At 38.1% G+C, this 26,939-nt stretch overlaps 1 protein-coding gene across 5 annotated transcripts; it reads left to right on the top strand.

The window, feature by feature from the left end:
* Nucleotides 1–207: 207 nt before the first annotated feature.
* Nucleotides 208–26,525, top strand: ZC2HC1A (zinc finger C2HC-type containing 1A). Of its 5 annotated transcripts, none has more exons than XM_065753619.1 (10): nucleotides 208–394; nucleotides 11,479–11,552; nucleotides 12,258–12,374; nucleotides 12,553–12,688; nucleotides 13,083–13,231; nucleotides 14,222–14,321; nucleotides 15,202–15,310; nucleotides 20,889–21,011; nucleotides 24,869–24,976; nucleotides 25,592–26,525. In XM_065753619.1, the coding sequence occupies exons 1-10, from the start codon at nucleotides 208–210 to the stop codon at nucleotides 25,776–25,778; spliced, it is 1,290 nt and encodes a 429-aa protein (XP_065609691.1). In that variant the 3' UTR covers nucleotides 25,779–26,525. The 5 variants fall into 5 exon arrangements, with proteins under 5 accessions (XP_065609691.1, XP_065609687.1, XP_065609689.1 ...); XM_065753616.1 differs by having other exon boundaries at nucleotides 265–309; XM_065753615.1 differs by lacking the exon at nucleotides 11,479–11,552 and having other exon boundaries at nucleotides 208–309.
* The last annotated feature ends 414 nt before the right edge of the window (nucleotides 26,526–26,939 follow it).

Raw genomic sequence — 26,939 nt, 5'->3', positions numbered from 1 at the left:
GGGAGAGGAGGTGACTGTCCCACTCCACTCTGCCCTTTTGAGCTCCCATCTGCAGTACATGCACACCACACACCGTCGCCCCCTCCTGCCAGCCGGGAGCCGCTTTAAGGCAGGCGGCACGCAGCTCCGCTCCCACCCCGCCGGCGCGGCCCTGCGGGGCGGTGAAGGGCCGCCCCTCCCGCTCCGTCCGCCCAATGGGAGCGGCGGATGTTAGCGGGCCGGGAGGTGGCGGCGTTGCCAGGGCAGCGGCGGCGGAACGGGGCAGGGTTGGGCTCTGGCGGTCGGGACGCGCCATGGAGGGGCTGGAAGGTGAGGGACGGCGGCGGGGGGCGGCCAGGAAGGCCCCAGCCCTCCGGCGGGGGCCTCTCGGGATGGGCCGCGCTGCAGCTTTATGGTGCGGCGGGAGCTGCGGGCCGGGCGTCGCCTTCCCCTCCCTCTGGGCCCCTGGGGCTGCCCGGCATCGCCGCGCCGCAGTGCCGGGAAGCGCCGCCGGGTGGGCGGTGAGCGGAGGGGAGAGGCGGCGGGGCACGGCGGGCTCGGGGTGCTGGCGGGCGGGGTCGCGCTTTGTCCTCGGATCCGCTTCGCTGCCGCAGCACGGCAGGCGGGATGGGCGGTTCCGCCGCCCGCTCGAGAAGGTTATGTCCGCTTCGCTTCTTCTGCTCACGGAGGATGAAGTCATAGTACGCTCGTAATTCCTGAGCGGCGTTCGGTGCCGAGAAAACGAGGTGTGTGTTTGCTGACAGAGTGTTTGCAACTTTATCCCGTGCCAGCTGCTTCAGTGAAGATACCATCGCCCTTCCAAGTATCCCTCGCGGTGAGATGCCAGCCTAGAGCTTGAGGAGTTTGCAGCTTGCCTTCGAACTCTGCCGTTACTGTGTTTGATGAGCTGCTTTGACCATGTCAAGAAAAAGTGCAGCCTTGTTCTGAGTAACTGTCTCAGAACTGTCCTTGATGCACCCGTGCTATGCTTTGCTGGCAGTAATGGTGTGCTGGAACAGGGGTGAGCGCCAGCTAGCCTTTGTCCTTTGTGCCCCCCAGCACTGTGGGACAGCAGGCGTTATTCTCAGTGCACGTCTGTCCTTTCTGTGGTAGACGTTGTGGTCATCAGACTCTGCTTCTACGACTAGGGACTTCGGCAAGACTGTAGATCAGGGCAGCGTGATTTGGCATTAAAATCCCAAGAGGTTCTCTTTTATTCATTTGCTCCTATGCCTTTCCTCTTAGTGAGATTTGAAAGGTGATGTCCAGTGGTTTATCAAATAATATTCTGGGTTATTTATTTTTTGGCCTCTGACTGATGACAATCCGATGTTGCCTGCCCAGAAGGGAGAAGCTTGCTTTGGTTTCAAGTCAGCTATGTGTTCGCCTGCAGTTGGGACTGCATATAATCTGCAGCTCATCTATCAATTGATTTGGCTGTGAGCTAATTTAGTGAAGCCAGCTGTGTTGTGTAAGCTCTAGTACCTTCATAATGGAGAGTAGGCAGAATGGTCATCTACAAATTATGGAGGGCTAAAAATGTTTGTCATCACTGGGGTAGGATTTCTTGCTGTTCTGACTGCTGGTTTGCATGCCTTCTGGAGAAGGCTTGCATTTTCACTGTTTCAGTAGGTATAGGCAGTGGTAGGAAGAATAGCTTTTAAATTATAGCACTAACTCTCATGTTTTCTCTCAGCACTTTCAAAAGCTAGAGCTTATCAGAGTTATTTTGTTTTCCGTGGCGTGGAATGTGCCTTCACAACACTCAAGATCAATTTGAGCATAGCACGGGTAGTGAGGCATTTCTAAAACTTGAAATGACCTTTGTTCTGAAGACTCCTATCCTACACTGCTGTCTAGCTTCTTTGAAACTAAATAATACAATTTTCTGAATCTTGGGGTTAATTTGTACTACTTTCCTTTCTTTAAAGGTTGCTAAAACACAAAATGCTCCTTTTTTTAATTTTTTTTTTTGCATTAAAACATAACCCATCTGTGCTTAAGTACACAGGGCTTTTGTATACAAGTTTTTCAGTTTAAGATGTCTCTTTTGCACGTTAGGTTTGGCTCTCGTGAGGCTCATGTAGGAAGATGGACCCAAGAAAGGAAAACATAGGTAAAACCAACAATAAAGATAGACTATTTTGCTAAGTGTTCTGCTTTTCTCCACTTACTGCTTCACTGGTGACTCAGTTAAATTTGTGTTGAGGAGCACAATTGCCCAGTCATTCATAGAAGCAAGGGCTGCTCCTGAAATCTGGCTCAGCCTGCTCCTTGTCTGGGGTTAGGGCTCAGCAAACCCAGTTCCCAGGGCTGATTTGCCCAGCTGGTCTGGGGAGTTGTGAGGTGAGGGGTGTAATGAGGGTGCAGGGCAGGACTTTGGCTTTTGACTGTGTTCTCCTGGTATGTTTCCGTGGTGCTGGAAGTGCCTTCAGGCATAGGTTGCCTGGCCAGGGCTTCTTGCCTTCATAAGCTGATGCTTTATTTTCTGAAGCTCAGCAATGTAGAGGCGAGATCTGTTTTATTTCTGACAGTTCAAGCATGCTTTTAATAAGAAGCAACTTTACACAGTTCATAATGATCCTTTCCATTATGTGGAGTGTTGAATGTGTGTTAGTTGGCATGTTGAGCTGCATTAGTGACATTTAAAAAGCCAAATAGTACTTTTTATGTTGTGATTGTGTTTTTCTCACTATGAGCAAGTTTAAATGTTCAGTAAAATGGCTTTCTGAAAAACCTAAATGTTGCTTTCAGAGTTCACTTGCGCTGTTTTTTTTGATGTCTGCTTTGTTTTTTCTGTTGCAGTATTGTTGTATTACTAGACTGGTGCTGAAAGTCAGATTTAGAACTACAAAGCTTTGTAAAAAGGAATCTGTACAGACATTTCAAATGACAAATATGTTATATGCTTTGAAAGTTGCATCTCAGATTCCTGACTTGATATCTGTTACTCTGTAGCCTGTGTGAGTTTGACTGTTCATCAGTTCATTTAATTCCTTTAATTTCCTGGCAAACATACTGAGAGCAATGACTGCAGGAAGCAGTGACCTTTAAGGTGAGTTAAAAGCCCTGCCCTGGGTAGCATAGTGCTTGCCAAGTCTGAAGGCTGCTTCTCATGGTTTGGTGTGTGCTGGTGGTTCTCACTGCTGGATGGCAGGGGGAGAGCTGTCACATTGGTGCTGTTATCCCTCTGCTTTGCTGAAGATGATGGAGGGAGGGGCCCAAGTGCCAAATTCCTGATTTAAGCAGGAGCAGTCCAGTGGTAGCATTAGATCAGCTGCACTCTAGGCTCTTTTTTTTTTTTTTTTTTTTTTTCTGTGAGGCTGCTGAAGCTGAAGAAATACTTATTCCCACACTTGTTCTCAGCCATCCCAGCAGGTCAGGACGGCTGCTGCTCAGAGGGTGAAGGGCACAAGGCAGCTGTGAGTGAGGGCAGCGCCCACCAAGCTGCAGCAGCTGGGAAGGGCTCAAAGGGGATGGGTGGCTGCAGCCTGAAGCTTGCCCTGCACACGCCAAGCAGGGACTATTGCTGCCATTAAGCATTCAGGCTTTGAGCAGTCTGGGTGTGCCCCTGAGGACTGTTAGCAGTAAGGCTTGCTGTACAACATCTCCTGGGAGCTGAGGGCTGTGCTGACAGAGCTTTTGTCTCTGGACCTTTCACTTACCCTGACAGTGTCTGAGACCCCACCTCAAACAGATGAAACGTAATACTTTGGGGTTTGCCATTAGTAAGATGACTGCTGGATGCAAGTGCAAGTGCTTGCTTTATCAGGATTTGTGAGTAAGCCAATGTCTCCTTCTTTGCCTTTTTTTTTTTTTTGTTATGCTATAGGAAGTTATTACTTTATTTTAAAAACAGAAATATTAATGTGAGCTTCCTCTTTTTTTTGGTATATGTCTTTGTCTCGCCTCTGAATGTGTACAGCAGCCTCCTTAACTTTGGCAGCCATTTTCTTAAGCTGCATTTAAGGCCTCCTGCATTTCTGTAATGCTCTGGCCGTTGTGTTTTTGTTGTTTTTTTTTTTTTTTCCTCCTGAAAGTATCCAATTTATCTCAGAGAAGGAAAAATTAATTTTATGGTACTATTCATAAATCAGTGATCTGGAATCTGCTGAAGTCAGAAATCCAAAACTAATATCAATATGACTGTAGTAGTTATTAAAGCGTAGTAAGTAACTATGTGTTGTACTGCTGTGTTTTACATGTATTTGCCCCTATGGTAAGTGGTATGGTTTTTACATTTAATACAGTGATTAACCATGGGCAAGTTTAGCTTTTTTCATGACAATTATAATTTTATTTTTGATTAGTGCGTATGTCTTGGGTAAGAAACTGGGAAGAGATGTTGTACTTGAAGAAAAATTCTGAAAACAAAATTTAAGCTGATGTGGTAGAGGGGAGGGAGGTGTGTTATCAGAATATATTTCACCTTTAAATACAGGAAGTAGTGCATGTAGGCAGGAATTCAGTTGTTTCAGATCACTGTTTCTTCAGCATCTCAGAACAAACAGATCTTATCCTTGCACATTTTTAACTCAAATTGCAGAAACAGGTTTGTAGTAGTCACTGAATCCCATGGGCTGACTAAAGTAGGAAAGCAAATGTGTTTTACCTGCACTCATATCATGTGGTTATTTTCAAAAGTTGTTGCATTTCAGTGAGATCTAGTTCCAGGACTATGTTCAATAGTTGTTGAGGGAGAGCTTGCTTTTTAAATAAATTCCTTACTGATATTAGTAATCGGTATATTATTTTAACACTTACATTTAATGTATAATTTTGGTAGTACTTTGGTTTATTATAGCCATGTGATGCACAGACAAACGCACAGCCTGCAGCCAGGATTGTTGAGTCCCACTGCCTTCAAGTAGCAGTGTGTGAGGCTGAGCTTGGGGGCTGGCGGAGTGTAAGGTCAGTGTGAGGAGGCTGGACTGTGCTTGGCTACCTACTTACTGTCAGCACTGTGCTTCCAGCTGAACGGAGCCAAAATACAATTCTTCACCATACATAGATTTTGCAAGTCATGTGCTTTCTAGTGGTGAGTAGCTGATGTTAAAGCTCATTAGCAGAAGACCAAATAACGTGTTTGAAAGTCATATTGATCACAGAGTGCTACTTACTTGCCTTGGGTTTCACTGTGGTTGTGTGTCTGTTGAAGGAGAAGTGCTCACAGATTTTTTTTTTGGTTAGGCATCACGAGTGAGTGCCTCTCCAAAGTGCCTGCACACCCAGACTCAATGAGCAGAACAAATAGGAGGAATTGGAGGTCTGTGTGCAGCTTCAGGGCTGCAGTGTCGCTGGGACCACAGGAACACATCAGTGGCTGCTGCAGTGTGGATGTGTACAGACTGTGCAGGAAGAACCAGCCAGATGGCAAGCAGAGAGGTTGCCTTTGTGTGGGAGGGCTGCAGAGCATTACTGTGGGATTGAAGAGGATCAAAATCAAAGATAGCAAACAGAGCAATATGGGAAATGTTGTAAGTCTGCTACAAGCCACTTGATGAGGAAGATGACCCAGGTGAAGATGGACTGGGAGAGGTCTGCTGGACCTCACAGCTATGAATAAGGAAGCATTGCCTGCAGGGGTGAAGGCCAGGGCAGCCTTACTTGTAGTAACTGTCAGGTAAACGCATTCAGGGTCATGAGAAAAGAGGGTAGAAAGGAGAATCAGAGCCCTGGGCTTGAGGAGAGAAAGCATTGGCCTGTTTAGGGATCTGCTTGGAAGAATCACTTGGACCTTCTTCTCCACACAGTGATGCCTAGGAAAGACAGTTATTTTTAGCGATACTTAGTGTGACATCAGCTTGTTTTCATATTAGAAGTTATGCTTCGGATGAGGAAGGGAAGAAGAAAGGGTAGAGAGAGTTACAGAAAACGGGAAAACACCACGATACGCATTTTGTGTGTGCCTCTGTTACTGTTCTAGACTGTGCAATTCATTTCTCAGTCACAAGAAGAACTTGTTCACAAAATCCTCCTCCAGGTTGTCACTCTGAGGCAGAGGGGTTCTCCTCAATGTGTTATTTTCAAGGAGTAATAGAGAACTCACCATAATCAGACTCATGTTAGATGTAATAACAGTAATTTTGACAAATATAGTATACTTGCTTTGTCAGGCTGCAGGGCTGTTGGGGGAATATGCAGGAGGTAATATGAAAGCCTTTCTGAAGCTTTTCAGCTTGAAGGAGTTGAAGTTTTGCTGCTTTTTGATACCTTTAGGAAGCAGAAGTGACAGGTTTACACAAGATTAGACTCCGTTGTCACTACAGAAGTAGAAAAGAATTAATCTTTTCTCTAAAGCTAGGCATATGTAGAAGTAGACAGACTCACAGAATGGCTTGGGTTGGAAGGGACCTTAAAGATTAAAAAGGACCTCCGCTCCCCTGCTGTGGGAAGGGTTGCCACCCACCAGCTGCCCAGGGCCCCATCCAACCTGGTTTTGAACATCTCCAGGGATTGGGGCACCTACAGCTTCTCTGGGCAGCCCGTGCCAGTGCCTCACCACCCTCTGAGTAAAAAATGCCTTCCTAGCATCTCCCCTAAATTTCCCCTCTTATAGTTTAAAGCCATTTCCCCTTCTCCTATCACTATTAGACCATGCAAAAAAATCAGAAGTAGACTGGTTTATTGTGAATACCCTGATGGCACAAAAAATTTGGATTATGCAAAAAGCTGAATAGTAAAGCAAGACCTTACTGCCATTTCCTCTTGCTTGCTCTGACTCTTTGTGTGTGCTGGTGAGTGGCATGGGCTACTTAGGGTTGGCCTGGGGGGTAAATCATTCCCATCATCAATCAGTTCAGCAAAGTACTGAAAGTATTGCCCATCGTTAAGCAGAATTATGTTTGATTTTATTTTTTTCATTTTTACTTCAGACTTAATTTTATCAAAATAACAACTTGTGGAATTAACATTCTGGTTTTTCTACCATTATTGGTGTACTGTTTTTCTATGTGCATTCATCTTTTTGTTATTATATTCAGTGTTCTTTAAAATTGGTATGTTAAGCTGTTCAGAGAAATATTTCACTATTGTATTGTTTTGGGTGTCTTGGTTGTCAACAAGCTTTTTGATGGTGGATGTTGTTAGTTAATGTGTTGATTAAAAAATAAATAAAAACAGATCAGCGCTGCTCAGTGGACATATGCTGGAGTCTGATAGCCCCTGGAAAGTGATGCTGTGGCTTGATGATACAATTCCTCAGTCAGTGAGGGGAGCACATGCACTGATTTCTTTTGGTACCTGAAGCATATGGAATTAAGCACAAAATAACTAACTTCTGGGGATGTGAGCTGTGCCAAAAACAGCACGTACAATTTTCCAGGAGAATTTGGCAAGTGCTCTTCCACAAATAATTTTCAGTTGTAGAGCACTTGTCAAGTAGGTGACCCCAAAGCTGGAATTCATATGAGAGTGTTTCTGCATGTCTGAATGCAGTGGGACTTGGTGGTTCTTGTTATTACAGTTGTCTGGCCAAAGGCATTTAGTACTGTCATTGCTGCAGATAAATGAAAGGATGAGAAGGGCAATCAAACAGATCTCATAGCTTACAAAATACTGTTATTAAGACTAAGTACTGCTTAGTACTGCTTTGATCTTTGTAGTCTTGTTTCTTTGCAGCATTCTGCACCTTAGGTATGTGTGTGCAGATGTACATGGAAGTACAAGCAAAAACTGTAACAAAACTTCAATTAATAACTGCTCAGCAGTACCAAAGGCTTCTGCTCCTTCTCAGTGTGCGGTCTATTTACACAGTTACTTCTATAGTCTGTTACACTGCTTATTTCTTCATCATGACAGTAGGAGCGAATGTTTTGCATCAAATCAGACTTGTGCATTTCAATGGGCCCAGCCATTGCACAGGAGAAGATAAATCTGAGAACTGACAGCTTGTACTTTCCATTCTAAACCAGTTGCTGTATTTGAACATTGTGGGGAAAGGAGGAGCCGTTCCCCGGATATGTAGTTTTCAAAGATTTAAATACATCATAATTGTACTGAAAGCCCTGTGCTGCATCTGAGGCACTGCTGTCAAACTTCGAGGTCCACCCAAACTTCTCAGCAAAACTTCAGCCTCAAGAAGAAAAAGGACAAGAAATGAGACTGTGACCATATCCAAAAGAAATATGTGGAATAACTTACTCATGTGCAGGTAGAAAAATAAATGAACAGAAGATTGTTGTAGGCTAAGGAGGCAGAGCTCTGACAGGAAAAGTTCAGAAGTGCAAGTGATGAATCTGAGATTGGCTCATGAGGTTGTTGCTATTTTGTTAATGAAACTCCCAATCTGATGACAGTTATTGACAACCAACATCTTAGTAGGTTGAACTCTGGTTTTGAGACCTATCTCAGGCACAAAGTAGAATTGAGTGTAAAGCTGCATATGAAAAATGCTTCGTCCATTGGTATATACCTGACAATTTTGACCATAATTTTCTTCTCTCTTAGATATCTTCTTACAGACTGACATAATTATTACTGGTGAAGTTAATTAACTTCATTCCAGTTTAAAACTGGCATGTAAACTGCTGGTGATAAATTATATTAAAAACTGGAAGGAAGTGCAGCTGTTGGATACTGGATCTTCTGTGGTTGTAATCAGAGTAAATGCAGTTCCTGCACTGTTGCCAGACTTCAGAGAGCTTTGATGCTATCTTGGAGCCAACTTCTACTCTCCTACTCATGTGCCCAGTAAATCCTTTCTTCTATTTCTTGAGTCAGGTGTTACCTTTCATTTTTCCTCTCTTTCCCATACAACCAACTTGAGTCTATTACCTTCTTAATTGTTGTATCTTTTTACTTTTCTGTGTGTTGCTCTATTCCTTTCCCCTGCTCTTCTTATCTTGTCAGCTGTCTTGTTAGCATTGCTGTGCTTCTCATCAGCCTTGTCTGAAGTGGGGCATGGTTTCCTTACAGCATTTTACAGCCTTCAGTGGAAAGTGCTCATGATAGGAGAGAGTTTCAGAGCACATCTGTGGAGGTTCCTCTGCAGAGCTGTCCTGGGTTCTTGTACAACCCTGAGTATGAAGTACAAGAACTGTCAGCTAGTGCTTCTTAATAAATGGGCATCTGTGTTTTGATTTACTCTTACTTATTAGTGCTTTTAAGTCTTAAATGCACCGAGGAATGCTGTATCAGGCTGAGAGATACCTGAAGACTGCCATCAGCTGCTACACTTCAAATTGCTACTCTAGGGTAACAAACCCACCAACTTTTTTCCTGTTTTATAAGTATTATCATCTTTTATTTTAAAATTAGCAAGTTCCATGTTGATGTTGTTCACCTTTCTGTAAAGGAAGGCTCCCAGCTCTTAGAAAGAAATGTTAAAATGTTATAGATTTATTTATTTTTCAGTTCTCCATTTTTACTTAATAAATAAAAAGAATAAAAAGGAATGAATAAGAAGGGAAGAGATGAGTGCAGTGGGTTTTGGATCAGTGATCTTGTGTTACAGGGGAGGTTTTGCCAGTAGCAGTAGCTCTTAGCTAATGTGATTCAGTACCTGCCAGGAGCAAAGGAGAGTTAGGAATGCTGTAAAGAAACAGAGCTCAGTAACTGTAGCTGCAGTGGGTGCTAATTAGCATTTGTTGTGTTGATATGTCATATGTAAATACTGCTGGATTAGTTGAGCATCTGTCAAGTCTACTTTTTTTCATGGTGTATTTAAGTATAAACATAAATTTCTGAGTGAAGTACTAAGAAGAATTTGGTGGAGCGTGTAGCTATTCTTCATTTATCAGGGCAGAATATGTGAGAGTTATTCCCTCAGTTGAATCCTTAATATTAAACTATACACCTGATTACAAGATCCCTAATAGTTATTTATTTCAGCTAATTTATTGAAGACACAAATGGTGTCAGTTTGTATTTCTGTGAAATGCTTCTCTCACTTGTTCCAAGAGCTGAGAATTGTATTAGAATAATGTGTCAAAATAAATTTGATTTTTTTTTAAACAGAAGTGACTGCACTGATAACTATAAGCCTTATTAAGAGTGCTGAGAATCCAGAAGAGTGAAGGGATGAAAAATGAAAGTCTGTGCATGTCTGGTATTTTTGATTGTGAGAATCGAGGAATGCTTACAGCCATCGCTACTTTGCCTGCCCTTGCAAAAAGTGATGAGGGCTGGCTCTAGCTGTGAGAGCTATCTGTGAGCAGTTTGCACATTGTTACTTGTGATTAATGTTTAAAGAAACAGACCTGTGGAAAAAATTTCCACTATGATTTTTTAAAGTAGAGATTGGAAAGATACTGTCAACAATAATTTGAAAAAAAAAACCCTTCCTGTTACTTATTGTTAACGTGCAAATGTAATTCAGATGCAAGAATAGAGGAAAAACAAGAAAACTTTTACACTTGAAAAATGCATTTACTGGGAATCACCACAGCTGGAATGTGCACTTACTTGCCTTGATACATTTTGTTCAGCTTTCCATTTTCTGTACGAGTGGTACTGCAGTCCTAATTGACACATGTGTACCTTTAGTTGGAAAATTGTTTTCTACTGAGGAACTGGGAAAGAAAATAATTAAAACTTTGAACTTTATGTTCATATCTTTCATGGTTTCAGCTACTGATTTACTAAAAGGGCAAGTCAGTTGAAGGAACTTCTATTTTAACTGCATAAACAGAAGGGGCTGTACTGTCAGATTGAATACAGAGGAAGAAACTAGTATATCTTAAGCTTGATCCAAATTTATTCCCTCTTTATTGATGTATATGTGGTTTATTTCTATAGCTGTGTTATATTGCTTAGTAGGTACCTGTCATTCGTAAACTTTATGTAGCTTTTCACCTCTGCCACAACTCTGTTGCATATTACATACTATATGAATATACTGGCTTGAATGAATTTGGATGTGACTTGTTAGGTTTTGTTTTTTTTTAATCTGGTTCTATGAATCAGCCAGTGCTTGAATAGAGAGATCTGAAATGTTTGTGTCAACTGTCAGCTTATAACCTAGATAAAATGTCTCATAAAAATAACCTTCAAGAATTTTTCTTTCAGAGTGTAATAGTTTAACTTGATAGAGAGAAATAAGTGATGTGATGTGACTTCCATGTGTTGTTCTGACTGGTGGTTTTCTTTCAAAGACACGATCCCTACTAAGTATTGATGTTTCTCCATGTCTGTGCGTGTCTGTTTGGACTGTTGGTGAGACTTGTAGTAAATGAGTCCTTTGCATGCTGTTGTGCAGCTATTCCTTCAAAGGTGCAAAGTCTCATGTTCTACATCATTAGAACTCATGCTGACTTTTTACTGGGCTGGGTGGCTTTGAGACATACGTAAAGAGTTGTGTATCACCTTTTCCTTTCTGATCGATGCAGTCTTTGCACAGTTCAAAGGATGCATACTTTAACAGTGACAGCTGTTGTTATTGCAAAGTATATGAGGCTAACAATCCAGAAAGAATTCTTTTTAGTACAGATTTAAACACATTCTCTTATAGATGTATGTGGTTGATTTTTCTTTTTTGTTGTTGTTGCTGTTTTTTTTAAGGTGAGGTTGCAGTGCAAACTGGAGATCTGTTGCCATGTAGGATTTGTGGAAGGACTTTCTTTCCAGCAGCACTGGTAAGTGCTTTGAGCACTGTTGGCTTTTATATCTGGTAAGCTGACATGAAAATTAAGCAGCAATCAGCATAGTTAAGTAGAGAAGATCTAGATTATTGCTTTTTTTCTGTTTTTATTTTCTTCAAATTGACCATTTCCATTGTCTCAGTTGTGAAGCACCTTAAAAGATTAACTTTATTTTGGCATCTTGTCACGTTCTGAAAATTCACGTTTCTAAATACATTTTCTCTGGAGCCACAGAATCATTCCTTGTCTCTGCAAATGTAAGGCCTAACATCATGACATCTGACCTAGCAAATGGTGTGTTCTGTTAGCTGTTTTCAAAATTCCCTTATCTTCAGTCTTAATGTAGGTTGAGTTGTCCTTAAATGTGAATATGAATTTCAGACAGTTTCTGATCCATTTTACCTCCCAATACAAATGCTGCCTATCTACCTATCATTTTTTTATTTGCAAGGAGAAAATATGGATGCCTCCTTTTTTTTTTTTAACTTGCTCAGATCCCAAGTTTTTGTGATCATGTATTTGTAAGTTCCTGATTGTCTGTTTAAAAAAAGTAATGTCTGGCATAAGAATTTGAAAAGCAGTGTGACCTTACTTGAGGGCCTCATTTGCTCATTGGAATATCTAGAAAGAGGAAAACAACATTAATAACATATTTCCAAAAATAAATTCTGCATTCTCTTTATTTTCTTCTGCTTGTAGAAAAAGCATGGACCCATTTGCCAGAAAACTTCTGCCAAGAAAAGGAAGACATTTGATTCTAGCCGACAGAGAGCAGAAGGAACTGACATTCCCACAGTAAAACCTCTTAAGCCACGGGTATGTTATAATTTACTCCATATATGGACATTTTAGGCAAAATATGTATATAATACATTTTATTTCTACTGGAAATTTGTGATAATTAGATCAACTGAGATCTGGAAGAAATTTGTTATAAATGTATTTAACATGAAGAGCTTCAAACGTAAAAAGTTGTATTTTTTTTACTTCTTAGCCAGAGCCTCCCAAAAAACCATCCAATTGGAGACGAAAGCATGAGGAATTCATAGCTACTATACGAGCAGCCAAAGGACTTAATCTTAAAGATGGTGGAAAACTCCCTCCTCCGCCTCCACCATCATATGACCCTGGTATGTAAAATGATTGAGTTCCTTAAAGACTTTTTTTGTAACTTTCATATCTTGAACAAACAGAATTGTTTGCCATTCTTTGTTTAGCCTCACCTGCATTTTCTGCCATCTGAATTCCAAACTGTATCTGTCTGTGTTTGACTGCCTTCCCTGCTGAACTGCAGCTCTCAAATTATTTCTGTTTTCACATGAGTTATCTCTGATCTTCAGCTTCTCATTCTTATCAAGCAAGAAATGTCATTGGACAATAATCTTTTCCCAAGTAATGTGTATTTCATTTTCAAAATCAAAAGAGCTTAATTTTCTCTGTGCAGGTCTTTAAAAGACTTTAAAACACTTTTTTTTTGTAACACTTGTTTAAAACACATTATTAATAGTTTTTTGTGTTTTTAAGATTACATTCAGTGTCCATATTGCCAGAGGAGATTTAATGAAAATGCAGCTGACAGACACATCAATTTCTGTAAGGAGCAAGCAGCACGTATTACCAATAAAGGGAAACTGGCAGCTGATACCAAAGGGAAGGTTCCTACTCGATCACAGGTGAACTGCAGTTTTTTCTTAAATAGTAATTTGCTCTGGATGTCAAATAATGCTTGTTAAATATTTTCTGTTGCCCTTAAATTGAATTAACTGTTTTATTCTGTAATTCTATTGTTTTATACGCTACATTATTATTTTATTAAATTAGATACTAAGCACGGAAGAGGTTTTTCTACGTAAAAGTTGCAGTCAGAGGTTGTTAAATCAGATAGTAGCAGTTGCAAAGCTGGAAGTTATCAAATATTATTTAGACTCGTGAAAATGGCCAATAAAGGTAACAGCAGGAAGTATGAATGCAGTGTTTGTAAACAAAGTTTAATTTCTTTTGTGCCTTCTGAATTCACTTCAAGACTATTCCTTAAGTAGACAAATAAAGGTAGAGCATTGTTATATTTGCCTAGTGGAGGCTTAAAGAACTGAAGCAAATCAGGCCAAGGACTGCAGTTGTTAACTTAGGGATTAACAAGTGAAGAATTTTAAGTGTGTTTCCTCATTTGGTGGTGAAACTTTTTTAGGAAGCTGTGAGCAGTAAACAGACACAAGCAGTTAGTCTACTGATTCTTGTTCTATATTCTGAATTGGTATTGAGCTCACTGAGAGTGTATATGTTAAAATAGGATTTCAAGGGCAATTGTTGCCTTGGAATATTCTTAAAATTACCAGGTAAAGAAGTAGTAATGTAAGCTTTTGAGACATCTATGGGAAAAAATATACGAGCAAAGCAATAGAAAAATTGAAAGAACATACCACGTGGTTAAATGGGAAACAAAACAATCAATGCCATTAGCTTGGACAATGTTTTCTACTGGTAGCATCTCAATACGTATAAGGCAGCAGGCTACTAGGAACCATTTGTCTGACCCAGGTACCAACAAGCTGACTGCTAGTAATGGTAGTTTATTTTCCCACAGTGCCTCAAATAACTAGCTGTCATATTGCATAGATAGTTTGACTTAATTGCTTAAATTTCTAGGCTGTATTTTGTTACAGTACAAGCCTGCTGCAATTAAGAAGATGCCTTCTGCAGTGTCAGCACCACCATCATCATCGCGTCTACCACAGCCAAGTGGTGTTAGCAAAACAGTTGTAGGTATGAAATGAATTATAGCAATTTTGCATTTCTTTTCTAAATACTATTTTCAGGCTATATAGTAAAAGTAGTGTAATAGCTGGAAGGATTTCTAAAGCATTGCCAAGTGATTTAAACTGAAAGAGTAAAAACTTCATAGGAGATGAGTGTTACAAGGGTGGATAAGGTGGTTTCTGTCTTTCATGATAAAATTCCTTAAACTTTAGTACCCTGATTTTTTATTTTTCTGATTACATAAATGATGGCTTTGTACTTTATTGCTCAAGTTTATACCATTCTTTGGAGATGCTGGGGAGATGAGGAAAGCATAAGTTGGAAGTGGCACAGGTTGTTCCCTATTCAACAAGGCTCTAAAGTATGGAGGAATCTTGTGTTCTATATAATAGGTCAAATTGGGGGATTTTCTGGAAATTGAACCTGCAAAATCATTTCCTGGAATATTGTGTATTTTTGTCTAATTCTGCTCTTTCACATCAGTTATTTCTGTTGCTTAATTCTGTAACTAAATTCTGTGCTGAATGTGATCATGAATTGGTGAAAATAGACAGTCAAGCCATGTATGTTTTAATTATGTAGGTAGGTCTTAATATAATTTCAGTTGCCAATAGGATTGACATTGTACATACTTTGATATTTTAGACTTTATTTCTGAAGAAATTGAGATCTAAATTTTTATCAGAATACAAAATTTTCTCAATTGAGTATTTGCTATAAACTTCTGGAAGCTCACCTGATTATTTTTTTCCCAAGTATATTTGTTGATATCTCCATACTTCTGAAACTATTGTTTTGAATTTTACAAAAAATATTTAGTGAAGGATGTCTTTCAAATAACAAAATCTTATGTTTTCTTATTTCCCTGCTTGCTTCCAACTGTAAGGTTCCTCTTCAAGTAAAGCATTGTCTTCATCTGGATCAAGTGTTAGCAAAATTCAGTCATTATCTCCTGCTCATAAAAATACATTGGGAATGGTGAACCCACAAGCAGGGTAAGTTCCCATTTAATGTTGTCATTAATGGCTTATTTCATGTTTATTAGTACTAGTTCTAGAAGAATATTTAGGCTGGTTTTTTGTTCCTTTTGTTCTGTTTTCTGAAAGCTTCAAAGTGCAGTACTTTGAATTCACACTTTATTTATATAGGTAGTTAATGTTTAAGGGGCATTGGAGGAGGTGAAGTTCATTTTCTAATGTTAAAATAAGAGCAAAGGATGTGAAGTGATAAAATTACATGAAGTTTTCATAGTTAACAGAATATGCAGAAGCAGTTGGAACTGTACTGTTTTTCTTTGTAAAAGTGAAAAGGTTTAAAAAGACAAAATATCAAGCACAACTTCTAGAATTTTGTGAAAATAAAATAAAGACACTTCTGTTGTGGATCACAAGGTAGTTGTGACAAAATCTTTCCTCTTAGCACAAGAGAATGGACACCTTCCCTCCTCTCTTCTTTGTAAAATAGACAAGACAGTGTATGAAGGCAGTAGAATCCTGTGCTCTACAACAGAAACAAGCAATGGTAGATGTAGGTTACTAGTAGACTTCTGCTTTTCTGTTCCTGCTGCTCTCTTTTTCATGTGTCTTTCCTTCAGAACAGTAAGATTTGATAAAAGTGGTTCAAATCATTGTGAGAGACAAGCACCTACAGAGAATTGTCAGGCTATGTATGTCGTAGATAGTTACTTCTTGGTTGGGCATTGTTACTACTTCAGAGACAGCAAATAAGTAAGAGTATAAGAGTAGAGGAAAAGCTCATCTGGTGCATTTCAGGAAAATGAAATAAGTTGGATGTGAGCAAAGGGCAATTATTTTTTTTATTGGAAGCAAAGGAAATAGAATTGGGCATGATTAGAAGTGAATGTTACTGCAGACATGATCAGTGTGTGTATGGCAGGAACTGGTGATATAAGGAAGTAAGAATAGGTGGAAATATTGGAAGTATAGCTAAACTGTGGAAAGGAAATAATAGAATTCAGAACAATGTGCAGTGAGGATTAGATGGCTGAGCTGCAGAAGTTGAATTAGCACCTGAAGTAGGTCTGCAGAGCACTGCAAAATGAGTCAGCTGAGAAAAGTTGAAGGCACGTTTCAGACTCCAGTGGTAAATTCCAGCTGTTTGGGTGAAGTTCTTTCCTACTGATAGTTTGAGTAGGCGCAGGTCTTGATCTTCTAAACAAAGAGGTTTTGTGGAATGCTACCAGTCAGTTGCTCACTGAAATTACTACTTACTTTTATCAAGTTTGGAGGAAGAATTGTGATGTGACCAGATCAAATACTAATGTATGGAGAAGTGTTAGCATATGTTCTGTTTTCACATGCTCTTGCCTGCAAAAAGATGACTTCTTTTTGGCATAGCTCTCAGGTAATGTTTTCTGCAGAGAGACAATGAATACTAGCTTGGCTTATAATGGCACATAGTTGCCTGTACAGTTGCACCTTTCTTTTTTTTGTTGTTGTTTTTTAAAGAGTATGAGTGTTTCTGCCTGCCTTCTGTCCTTTCCACTTCTGTTGTTAAAAAAAAAACAAACAAAAAAACCCACCAGTGTTCCATTCTTGCCTTTGCCAAGCAGTCCTTGTGTTTAATTGGTGGCCATACTAACCAGTCTCATCACAGATAGAAGTCAGCTTAATGTGTGTCTTTTCTAAGCATTCTAATTGAGACCTTTTCTATTGCCTGTGTTGTACTTACCTCTGAGAATGAGTTTGTCAGGAGTTATGTTGAAGCAAAGAGACACAGGAGTAGTTACAATGTGAAAACCATGAGAACCATAGAGTTCTATTGAAATACCTACAGAAATCTATCAGCATAGGGAATGAGACATTAACAGTCAGTAAAGTCAGAGTAAAAATAGCATTGTACTGAGACAGATGTTAGGCATTAAAATGTTAGATAACTCAAGCTTTAGCTAAGTGCAGCTTGAAGTATTTTATTTTGTAAAAGTTGCTCTTCCTTCTGAGCTGTTACTGAAGTGAATTACTGAGCACGATGTGCACATACATTGTTTTGAGTGCAATCATTCAAATGTTAAGAATGTTACTTCTCTGGTGGTTGTATTATTTTTGTTTGTATTTGATGTTCAGGAGCTATTTTTTTTTTTTAATTTGGTTTAATTCCAGTCTTTTGCTGTAAGAAAAGACCTCCTGAAGTGTTATTCACTCCCTAAAGCAAAAATTAATTTTGTATGCTTTTGTGTATTAATAAAGTGGGTCTTCCATTTTTGCTTAGATTGTCTTAATTCCAGGTTTGCCAGAGGTTTTAAGGCTAGATAGAATTACAGTTATGATGTGCCATGTCAGGGATGAAGTAGAGGGATATGAGAGAAGGGGCACTTTAATCCTACCCTGTCTCTTCCTGTAGAATCAAGGTACTTGTTCACTCTGATGGATATGCGAAGGGACAAGAAACTAGAATCTTTGGCTAATGAAACAGCCTGATGTGATTAAAATGCTCAAGAATGCAGTTTCACTGTTGCTCGCTAGGTGGCACTCTTGAACCGCTGTCAGACGCTATTGTGAAAGGTATATGAAGCCGTCGGTGCTCTTCTGCTAAAGGTGAAAGCTAGAACAAACTGGGTCTCTCGGGTGTTTAGTTCTGCACAGGAAGAATTATGTAACTTAATTGCATATGAAGTTCAACTCCAGTATTGTAGTGTATATTTTCATTTTATAAGAACAGAAATGCAAACAAACTTTATGAATTCTGTTATTTTAACATTTTTGGAAAAATATTTCTGTCCTTCCCTATGTAGAGGTCCACATTTACATCATCATCAAAATAAACTAGATTTGGCTTTAGTGAGACTGGCTTTGTATGTGTTGGTCTTGCTGTGTCAGCAGAGCTTGGCACTGAGAGTTTCCTTTTTCTACGTTAACAGAATAAAAGCATTGCCATTTATAAATGAGTAAGCAGCATGAGGACGATGTTTTTGAGTCCTAGATAAGCAAAAGTGCAAGAGTAGTGTGTGACTCTACTGCTGTTGGAAGACCTCCGTTCACTTGAGTGAATATAGGATTTCATCTTTCCCATATTGAAGAACTGGGAAAAGTTAATTCTATGTAAATTTGTAGTTGAACTTAGATTTTGATGCATGATGTTAAAAACCCAAAGCTTGATAGATTTTCTGTAAGAGCACAGAGCTTAACACTTGCCTTGCATTTCTTGTGGAGTAGGGCTGATGTAAGCTGCCAGAAATAATAACTTTGGGAGGGAAAATTGGGTAGGTCCTTCTTATCCTTCTGCTAAGCTATCATCCAGATTCCACCCACACAAAATAAGTTTTGCGTAGCAGAACTTAACTCCTTGTGGCCAATCAGAGGTCTTTTGCATGTACAGATTAATTTTTTATCTCTGCATATTTCGTGTGTGAACATAACATTTCTTTTCACTGTGGCTTGGAAAATTGTTTTTCAGTAGGGTGAGTGTGCCCTTAGAAATTACCGTCATTTGATTTCATTTTTGAGGTAAATGTTACTGTTTAATGCTAAGCTGGGTATGGCGACTGGGAGTCACATCTGTCAGTGACACACCTAGTGCTGCTGTCTTACAGCTGAAGTGCCACGTGTACTGCTCATCTAACTCCTGTCAGTACATTGTAAATCTCACGTGTTTGCCGTACAGTACCAATAGCCTTTAATAACAATCTTCAGTTAATTTCCTTAAATGAAACTCTAACACAGCATTGTTCAATGAAATCAAGTCTAGTAAGTCATCTTGGTGGCCAAAGATTCTTTTGATTGCACTTCTATTTGCTAGTACTTGAAAGGGCTCTCCATGTTGTGGGTTTACTTTCTTTTTGTGTTAAGTGTGGAGGGGTATTGCAGTTCTTCATTTTCTCAGTCATAACTGCTGCTAGGATACTCTACAGAACTCTACAGGTGCCCAGAGTTCACCAATCATCTCTCTTTAGAACTTTCAGTAACACATTAACGTAAGGAAATCAAAACAGGTTGGAGTATGTGTCATGCTGTGCCAAAAATCTCAGTCTTTGCTTCTCATTTTTGGGAAATACAGCTTTGGTCAAGCAGAAATTGATTGAACATTTCCTGAGTTAATTAGCTTGAGCTAGAACATCTGTTGGGAGGAGTGGGAAGAACTCAAGAGGAACTTATCTGATAGCCTGCATTATTTGGGAGCTAAATTGTCAGACTAGTATCTCAGTGCTCCCTTCTGATTTAATAACGAATGACTATCGCTTAGTGCTGTTCAGTTTTTGGCTTCATATGAGGAAATTTCCTTTGATGTTTAACAGATGTAATGTGGACTGCAGAGTTCTCGAGAGAAGATTCTGAAAACCTAAATTGTCTTGCAAAATGTATAGGCTCTGTACCTTCTAATATGCTAATGAAGAAGGAGCATGAGAATTGTGTGATATAGAAATACACAACCCCTTTTTCTAATGTTGTGGATTTTTTGTTTAGATATTAAAAGCTACATGAAAATAGTCAGCTTCTTTGACAGCTGTTTAGTAATTTTTCTAGTACTGTAGTTCATTAAGGTTATATGATGAGTCAGAAAAGTCTATCTTAATTTTAATGCATTATTTCTCTCAGTTTGAGAATGTATTTTTTTCATTGTTACTTACGTTCCTTTGTTTACCTTATGATTTCCAAGAGAGGCAGGGGGCTTCAGAAGAGCTTAGCTTCAGCAGCCTAGACATTTTAATCAGTTTTGGTTGGTTTGTTTATAGCTCTTTAATTTCAGAAGGATCAATAAAAATACTCTGAGGTTGTCATAATTTTTCAGTTAGAGCTGAGGTATTATTTTTATTGACAATAAGAAGAAACGTTTTGTTACATTACTGACATGGGAATGGAGATATAATTGAGTTTTGCAAGTTTTACTGTTTTAGGATGACAAAAAAGAATTTTACTGGAAGACCTAATTTTTCTGATAAAAATTATGATTCCTCAGTGTTTTGTGGATTTAATAATCTCTTTGGTTTGGAATTCTTATCCCTAGTAGTTAGGAAAAGAAGTAATACAAAAGTACTGCCTGCATACAGTGCTGTCTGTTGTGAGTGGGTGTTTTAATGATTAAAACAAACTTAATCTTCTTTCAGGCTTTCTTCTGTGTTTTTCTCCTCATTTCTTCTGACACAACCTTCAGCTCTTTAAGAGGAAAAAAAACAGGGTGGAGGGGAAAACTATTTTTCTTATTCTAAAGTTGAAGAGGCTTGTACTTGCATCTTTTACTTTCTGGCATCTTAATACAGTTAGCGTGAATTGTAAATAGGAACCTTGTTTTCTAGATGGGATGAATTTAACGTTATAAATTAAGAAAAAAAAAGCCCAAATATAAGTATATATTGTAAACTGTGAATATAACTAGCAATAATTTTATCTTATTTTTTTAAATATATGCATTGGAAATTTAATCCAACTATGAGATTATAAAATCATTCCCTTTTTAAAGTAAGAATTTCCCTCTTGTTTGCTGGATTTATGTCAGATAAATGTCTTTTTGGTAAATAGGAATTCTTTGGGAATATAGTTATGTAATTGTACTTTTTATTGCAATAACTTAAATAGTAATCTGACAATCTCCTTATGAGTACCCCTTTATATATTTTAGTAGTAAGATGGACAAGTTAGGCCCACCACTGCGAACTGGAAGAGGTGTGCAAAGGTTTTATGACACTGATACAAAAACAGACATTACCATCAAAAGACCAAATGAATTGTTGCCTATAAAGAAGTAAGTATCACAAATGAGCTTGATTTATCAGTTATACAGAAATGTTCCTCAAAAGCATTGGAATATTAGAAGCGTGGCCTTGATAGATAATCTGCTTCCCAGTATGTCTTGGCTATATATGTTGTGGGAATGTAATTAGTGTAAGTATTTCTTTTGCATTAGGCAAACTGCATTGTGGTAGGAATGGAAAGGTGATGAAAATGTTCTTCAGGTTTGATTTCTTCTGTCACTGTTTCTGCACTCAGAGTGATATGCTCTGTAAACCTGAGACAAAACTGAGGTGATATGATGTGATGCTTAAGTGAGGATTTAAACCTGTAGAACAGCTGATAACTTTATAAATGATTGCCTTACATGCAGTTACTTTATGGCAAATAAATATTTCCTCCTTCTCTAAGATAGCTGTGATTGTCCACGAGTGTAAATAAGGTAAGCTTTATGATGAAAGATTAAAATCAAGGCTGCATTGGAAGAAAGGATGTTCTGTCCTTTAGAAAGGAAATAATATAATTGTAGTTAACACCAATAGAATTTGATGTCTTCCCAATTACAATGGACTGTTTCTTCATAAATACCTCAAAGTATATTGCAAAGGAGTATTTAGTAGTGAATTACATAACCCATATTTGGAATGAAATGAGAGAAACGTGTTTAAATCTTTCAGTGCTGTTTTAGTGTTGTAACCAAAGATGAAATATTTTTAAGAAAAGGCCAGAATATTTGAACTTTGGTTCCTATTAAGAAGCAAAAGGAGAAAAGGGGAGGGGAAGCCTTTAAGAGAGGTACAGACTATGTGTGTGTTTGTTTCTTTGCACACCTAGTTAGAGCCATGAATCCTGTGTGCTTTTGAAAATGAGGTGAACTTAAATTTTATAATACATTCACTAAGCCACATATTCAATATCTCAGTAGTTCCTAAGCATGCTTACAGTAGCCCTTGTGTGTAGAGTAGGGAGCTCTTTAGAGATTTTATTTTTTTGAAGAATATAGGCATGTACTGTGTTCTTAATAAGCTTACTCTCCGAGTTGTACTTACTCAAATGTCTTCTGGAATTGTGGCTTAAACTTCTCTTGGAGGTTATTTAATATGTTACATGCATACGACACTGAAGAAGTGTGAATAACTATTAGCCAATGTTAAATTCTACATAGTGATGTGGATGATAACAGTTCAGGGCAAAGACTCTTCAGTGTACCTGCTGAAAATTATTTATGATTTTGCAATGAAGTGTGAACTATGGTGGGTGATGGTGACATCTGTCAAGAAAGTCTGAATACACCTGGTTTAGGAAGCAAACTTGGTTATTTCAGTCTTGTATAGTAAATAGCAAATGCCTAAATAGAAAAAGGCAAGCTTCTCATGCTACTTTGTTTTAGTTTTTAATTTTGCAGGCAGTGGTCATTCAATTAGATATACAACATAAACTACTTAGGAACGGAGGTTACCTTCGGTCCTAATTCTTTTGAAATTGAGATGTAATAATAAACATTTGTAAAGGTATGTCTGGCCTTAAGAATAAAAGATGACACTGACAATCTCATCTGCTATCAGGCTTCATCAGTACTTCATGTTATGCAGCTATAATACAGGTATTATGTGTATCTTATCTGTAATTACATATATGGAGATACATATCCATAATTATACTGAACAGTTGGATAGAAATAGCAGAGGTTGGGCAGGTTGGAAGAGGACAAGCTGTAGTGACAGAAGTGGGGCTGATGAAGAATCTCTGGCCACACTGGAAGGCTTATGTCTCCATGGATCAGATTGCTTACTGCAGATTCAGTTTCAAAACTGGTTATCATATATATACTTTAAATCTGATGCTAATTTTAGGGTCCTGATCTGGAGTGTGTAATGTTACAGTGGCAGCCTGCTACTTCTACTGTTGATACAGTCATAAGAAGGTAGAAACCAATGCAGTTATTTGCAAGGCTAATATATCAGTCTAAAAATAGATGTTAGGATTTTCTTGCATTTTTCAGTACTGTTTTATTTCCTGGTTTCATCAATAGCCTGTGTGCCATACTGGACACCATTCAAATGATGGCTTTAAGATACCGAAAATATGGGAAAAAAACCCGACTCATTAATAGATTAGGAAAAATTGGTTTAAATTATCTGGCATTATCTAACAGGAATTGGGACAATTCTATTCATTCTTTCATCATCACTGATCCATGATCCAGTTTCTGTTTCTTCAGTTGAATTATTCTTAATATACTTTTCTAGCTTTCAGAGCAAGTAAAAGTCCAGTATGTGTTCCTTCACTACTGAGCTTTAATGAATTTTATTTACATTTAGGGAAAGGTCTGTCTCCAATGTAAAGTGAGATAGAGAAGATAACGCGTGCTAATATTCATAGCCTGTACAGTTTTGTAACAGCATAATCTGAATTGGTTAAAACTTTCATCCTGGAAGTCTGTATCTTCTGAAAAACTGATATAACATAGGTTTTAATTATGATATATAATTATGTAGTGCTTTTTAGTCCACTATTTATATTTATATTTATATTTATATTTATATTTATATTTATATTTATATTTATATTTATATTTATATTTATATTTATATTTATATTTATATTTATATTTATATTTATATTTATATTTATATTTATGTTATTTGTAAAATCATCTTTAGAATCTCTTTGCTATGTAAGAGAGCAGACAGGAAAACTAAAGAAGAAAAAGGTGTTATTCTGCTCAGTGAGCCAAAGTCTTTGATAATTCTCTGCCTATCAAATGCAGAAGCCTTTCAAGTTAAATTTGAATATTCTGTCCAAATATAGTTTCACTTGATTCAATCTCAAATTTTGTTCATGGATTCAATTTTTATGCTTAATCATTTGAACATTTTTCCATTGAAGTATTTTAAGTGTCTGGTTTTAAAGAGAAGAAACTGGAAAGCCCTCCTTAGCCTATGTTATTGATATGGAAGAAAAAGTTGCCTGAAATTTAGGAGTTGGTACACTGATCTTCAGTTGTGCCAGTGCTGCATTTGAAGTTTTTTCTTTCTTAGTTTTGTTTTGTAAGTATAAATAATGTGTTGTCTGTGATTCTGAAACGAGCTGATAAGATCATCTGGAAAAAATCATTGTTGGGGTTTTTAGTACTGACTGGGCTCTTGGTGACTAAATTTCTTATGAGATCTTTTTTTAATGTTTCTTATGTCTGTGAGCCTGTCTCAACGTAAGTTTCATTTATTCATCAGTGTTCAAGAATGAGAACATAAAAACTTGGTTGGTCATGTGCAAGATATCATAGTCACTGAAGCCTTGCCAAAGAAGAAATTCTGATGAATAGTTATACTCTTTGTTCTTTTCCCTTGTGTCACAGAGATTTCTAGAGAATTATGAAGTTTTTATTACTCACCAAAGCAAGCACAGAGATGTTCAGTGTGTTTAGGATGCGCACTGGAGTTTAGAAATTATATTCTGATGCTAGTAAGACTTACCAATTTGTTGTGACCTGCAGTGTGCTGCTTTCTGTTTCTCTGAAATCCCTGCTAGTACTTTAAAGTGACTTGCAGTCTGTCAGGAAAGACCTTAGAATATACTAAGCAATCGTTAGTATGGATTCTACGTGTATTTTGGCATGGATGAAATGAAGTACATGGGCACGATGGGACTTGTGCCGTCCTTACAGTGTAAGATTCAAATTATATGCAATCCAAAGCGAGCAAGTTGGTAGCAAAGATTTTCAATCTGGTGTTCGTAGGAAATAAGTTGTTATTAATACTGTAAAGCAATGGCTGGATTTTTGAACTAATTTTTGTATATAACATGTAAATATCTATTGTGTGTAAATATGTAAGTATGTAATTAACTGATAGTTTTTTTCTGTTTTAGAGGTGCAACAAAAACACGGATGTCAACCCCTCCTAGTGTGGCAAGAACTATAAGCACGGGTGCTCTATCAAACAAAAGAAAAACTAGTAATTCAGACGGTTACTCAAGGTAGCTTTTAGTTTTGTTATTTTGTCAGCAATAGAATCCTCATTTAGGAGGGAGTATTTGTTGCAGAATAAGTTGGGGAAAATATTGTTCTCTGTGGTTAATGGATAACTCATCGCCAGTTTTACTTGTCCTATTTTAGATTCTCAGAATATATTTTCCATACCCTAATATATCAGTGTTGTCATCTGGTGTCTAAGATATGCAGGAGACAGCATTAGAAATGTCAAAAATCTCTTAGGAAAAGCTGAATGTTCAGGTGAATGTCGTGGTTCAACAGAAGTTAAATGAAATCTATGCGCACAGTAAATAAAGAACTTGTTTGCCCATTAAAGGGGAAAAAAATAATGCTCTTCTATTTGCCTCTCTCGTTTTGACAAGCTAATGTTTGTAGGTTTCCAAATGGTCTGGTTGACACAATGATTCAAACACTTGATCCTGCTTCTAAAAATTTTGGTACTTTTTGTTGTCTTGTATCTGAAGAAAAGTAGGGGAATTCCAGTGCAGTTACAAATTAACTATGAAAATCAGGATAACAGCAATAATTCACTGAAAGGATTTAAATAATTTTGGATTGAGTTTATGCTTAACTGAGTTCTTTATATCTGTTTTTTTCAGGTCTGATGGTAAAACTGGGAATGACACTACTGACGGCCTATCCTCAGTCAATGGAGGAAGTTCAAAAAACAGTGAAGGAAATTCATCTGTACAGTTATCCAAGTTTTGCCATGAATGTGGAACAAGGTACCCAGTGGAATGGGCAAAGTTCTGCTGTGAGTGTGGAATTCGAAGAATGGTTGTGTGAATGCATTCTTAGAAGCAGAGAGAAAAGGAGATCATTAAAGCATCCGCTATGTGCTGCTGCACTGAAGGCTGAAACGCTCCTTCCAGTCAGGCTTCATGCTGCAAATACCTTGAAACGTTACCATTTTCTGAGTGCAATCTGCTGGTTACATAGTAATTTATATATAAATATGTATACTGTATATAAAAATAACAGGTACCTAAAACTGTGCCATTCGAGGAAATGCTCTTCAATCTCAGTTGGAAACGTTAGGGTAAAAATGTGTTAAGTAACTTAGTTAGTGGAAGTGGTTCAGTGTTACTTTTCTTGTATAATCTTATAGAAGTTATTTAAGTCACTCACCCATAGGGAACTAGCCATGAAGAACTTCTGCATCCAGAGTTTCTCTGTGAAGGCATTTCCTTCATATGTGATAATAACTAGATGCTATCTGTGTTATAAGTGAAAACAACACGAGCAACTCCCTATAAATTCCTTGTTACAAGTGCAAAAAGACTGGAGTCCTTTAATCTCTTTACTATAATACCTTAACTGAATTTTCCAGTTACTTGTACGATTTTTTTAAACGATTCAAAATAGGAAAAAGTCTGAAAATTCCATTCACATCCAAGAAGATCAAAAGTTGTGGCTGTTGCTCTGCTCACTCTGTTTTTGAATAAGAACTTGTTAATATTTTATGTATTTATGAGGACAAATGTGATACTCTTATTTTAATCAGTTACTTTTATTCAGAAATATTTGTTGTCTTCTTCCTGTGCTCTCCACCATGGGTAGCATATGTAAAAGCTCTTTACTTTCATCCTTAAAGTTTTGCAAAGGTCCTATTTTTCTCTTCCCTTGTCTCCTGAAAGAGGCTCTATTTGCAATTGTATCTAAATCTTGAACTTGTCTTTTAAAACAGCCTTCTTATTATATCCAATACAAAAAGATGTCCATTAAAATGTATACTATTAGAAAAGTAGAAATTAAGTAATTACTGTTTTTCATTCTGATTAGTGTGCAAATAGCAGGTCCTGAGTTTGTATATTTACAGCTCTTCATGCATCTTTGTGGTGGGTTTCCTTGTTTTGCTTTTTTTTTTTCCTCCCCTCCCTAGTTCTTTGTATTCATGTGCTCTGAACAGCAACTTTGTACTGTTTGTAACAGTCTTCATGTGAGTTT

Source organism: Cyrtonyx montezumae, unplaced genomic scaffold (assembly GCF_038088225.1).
Source record: "Cyrtonyx montezumae isolate F1298 unplaced genomic scaffold, pur_monq_1.0 scaffold_8, whole genome shotgun sequence".
Lineage (NCBI taxonomy): Eukaryota > Metazoa > Chordata > Aves > Galliformes > Odontophoridae > Cyrtonyx > Cyrtonyx montezumae.
This window is presented reverse-complemented; position numbering and strand designations above follow the sequence as displayed.

Bases quoted from the DNA above. Each gene is read 5' to 3' on its own strand.
- ZC2HC1A (XM_065753619.1), top strand. From the start codon at position 208: ATGTTAGCGGGCCGGGAGGTGGCGGCGTTGCCAGGGCAGCGGCGGCGG. The intron at 395-11,478 runs GTGCGGCGGGAG...GTTTTTTTTAAG, and splicing joins GGCCGCGCTGCAGCTTTATG to GTGAGGTTGCAGTGCAAACT. The intron at 12,375-12,552 runs GTATGTTATAAT...TTTACTTCTTAG, and splicing joins TAAAACCTCTTAAGCCACGG to CCAGAGCCTCCCAAAAAACC.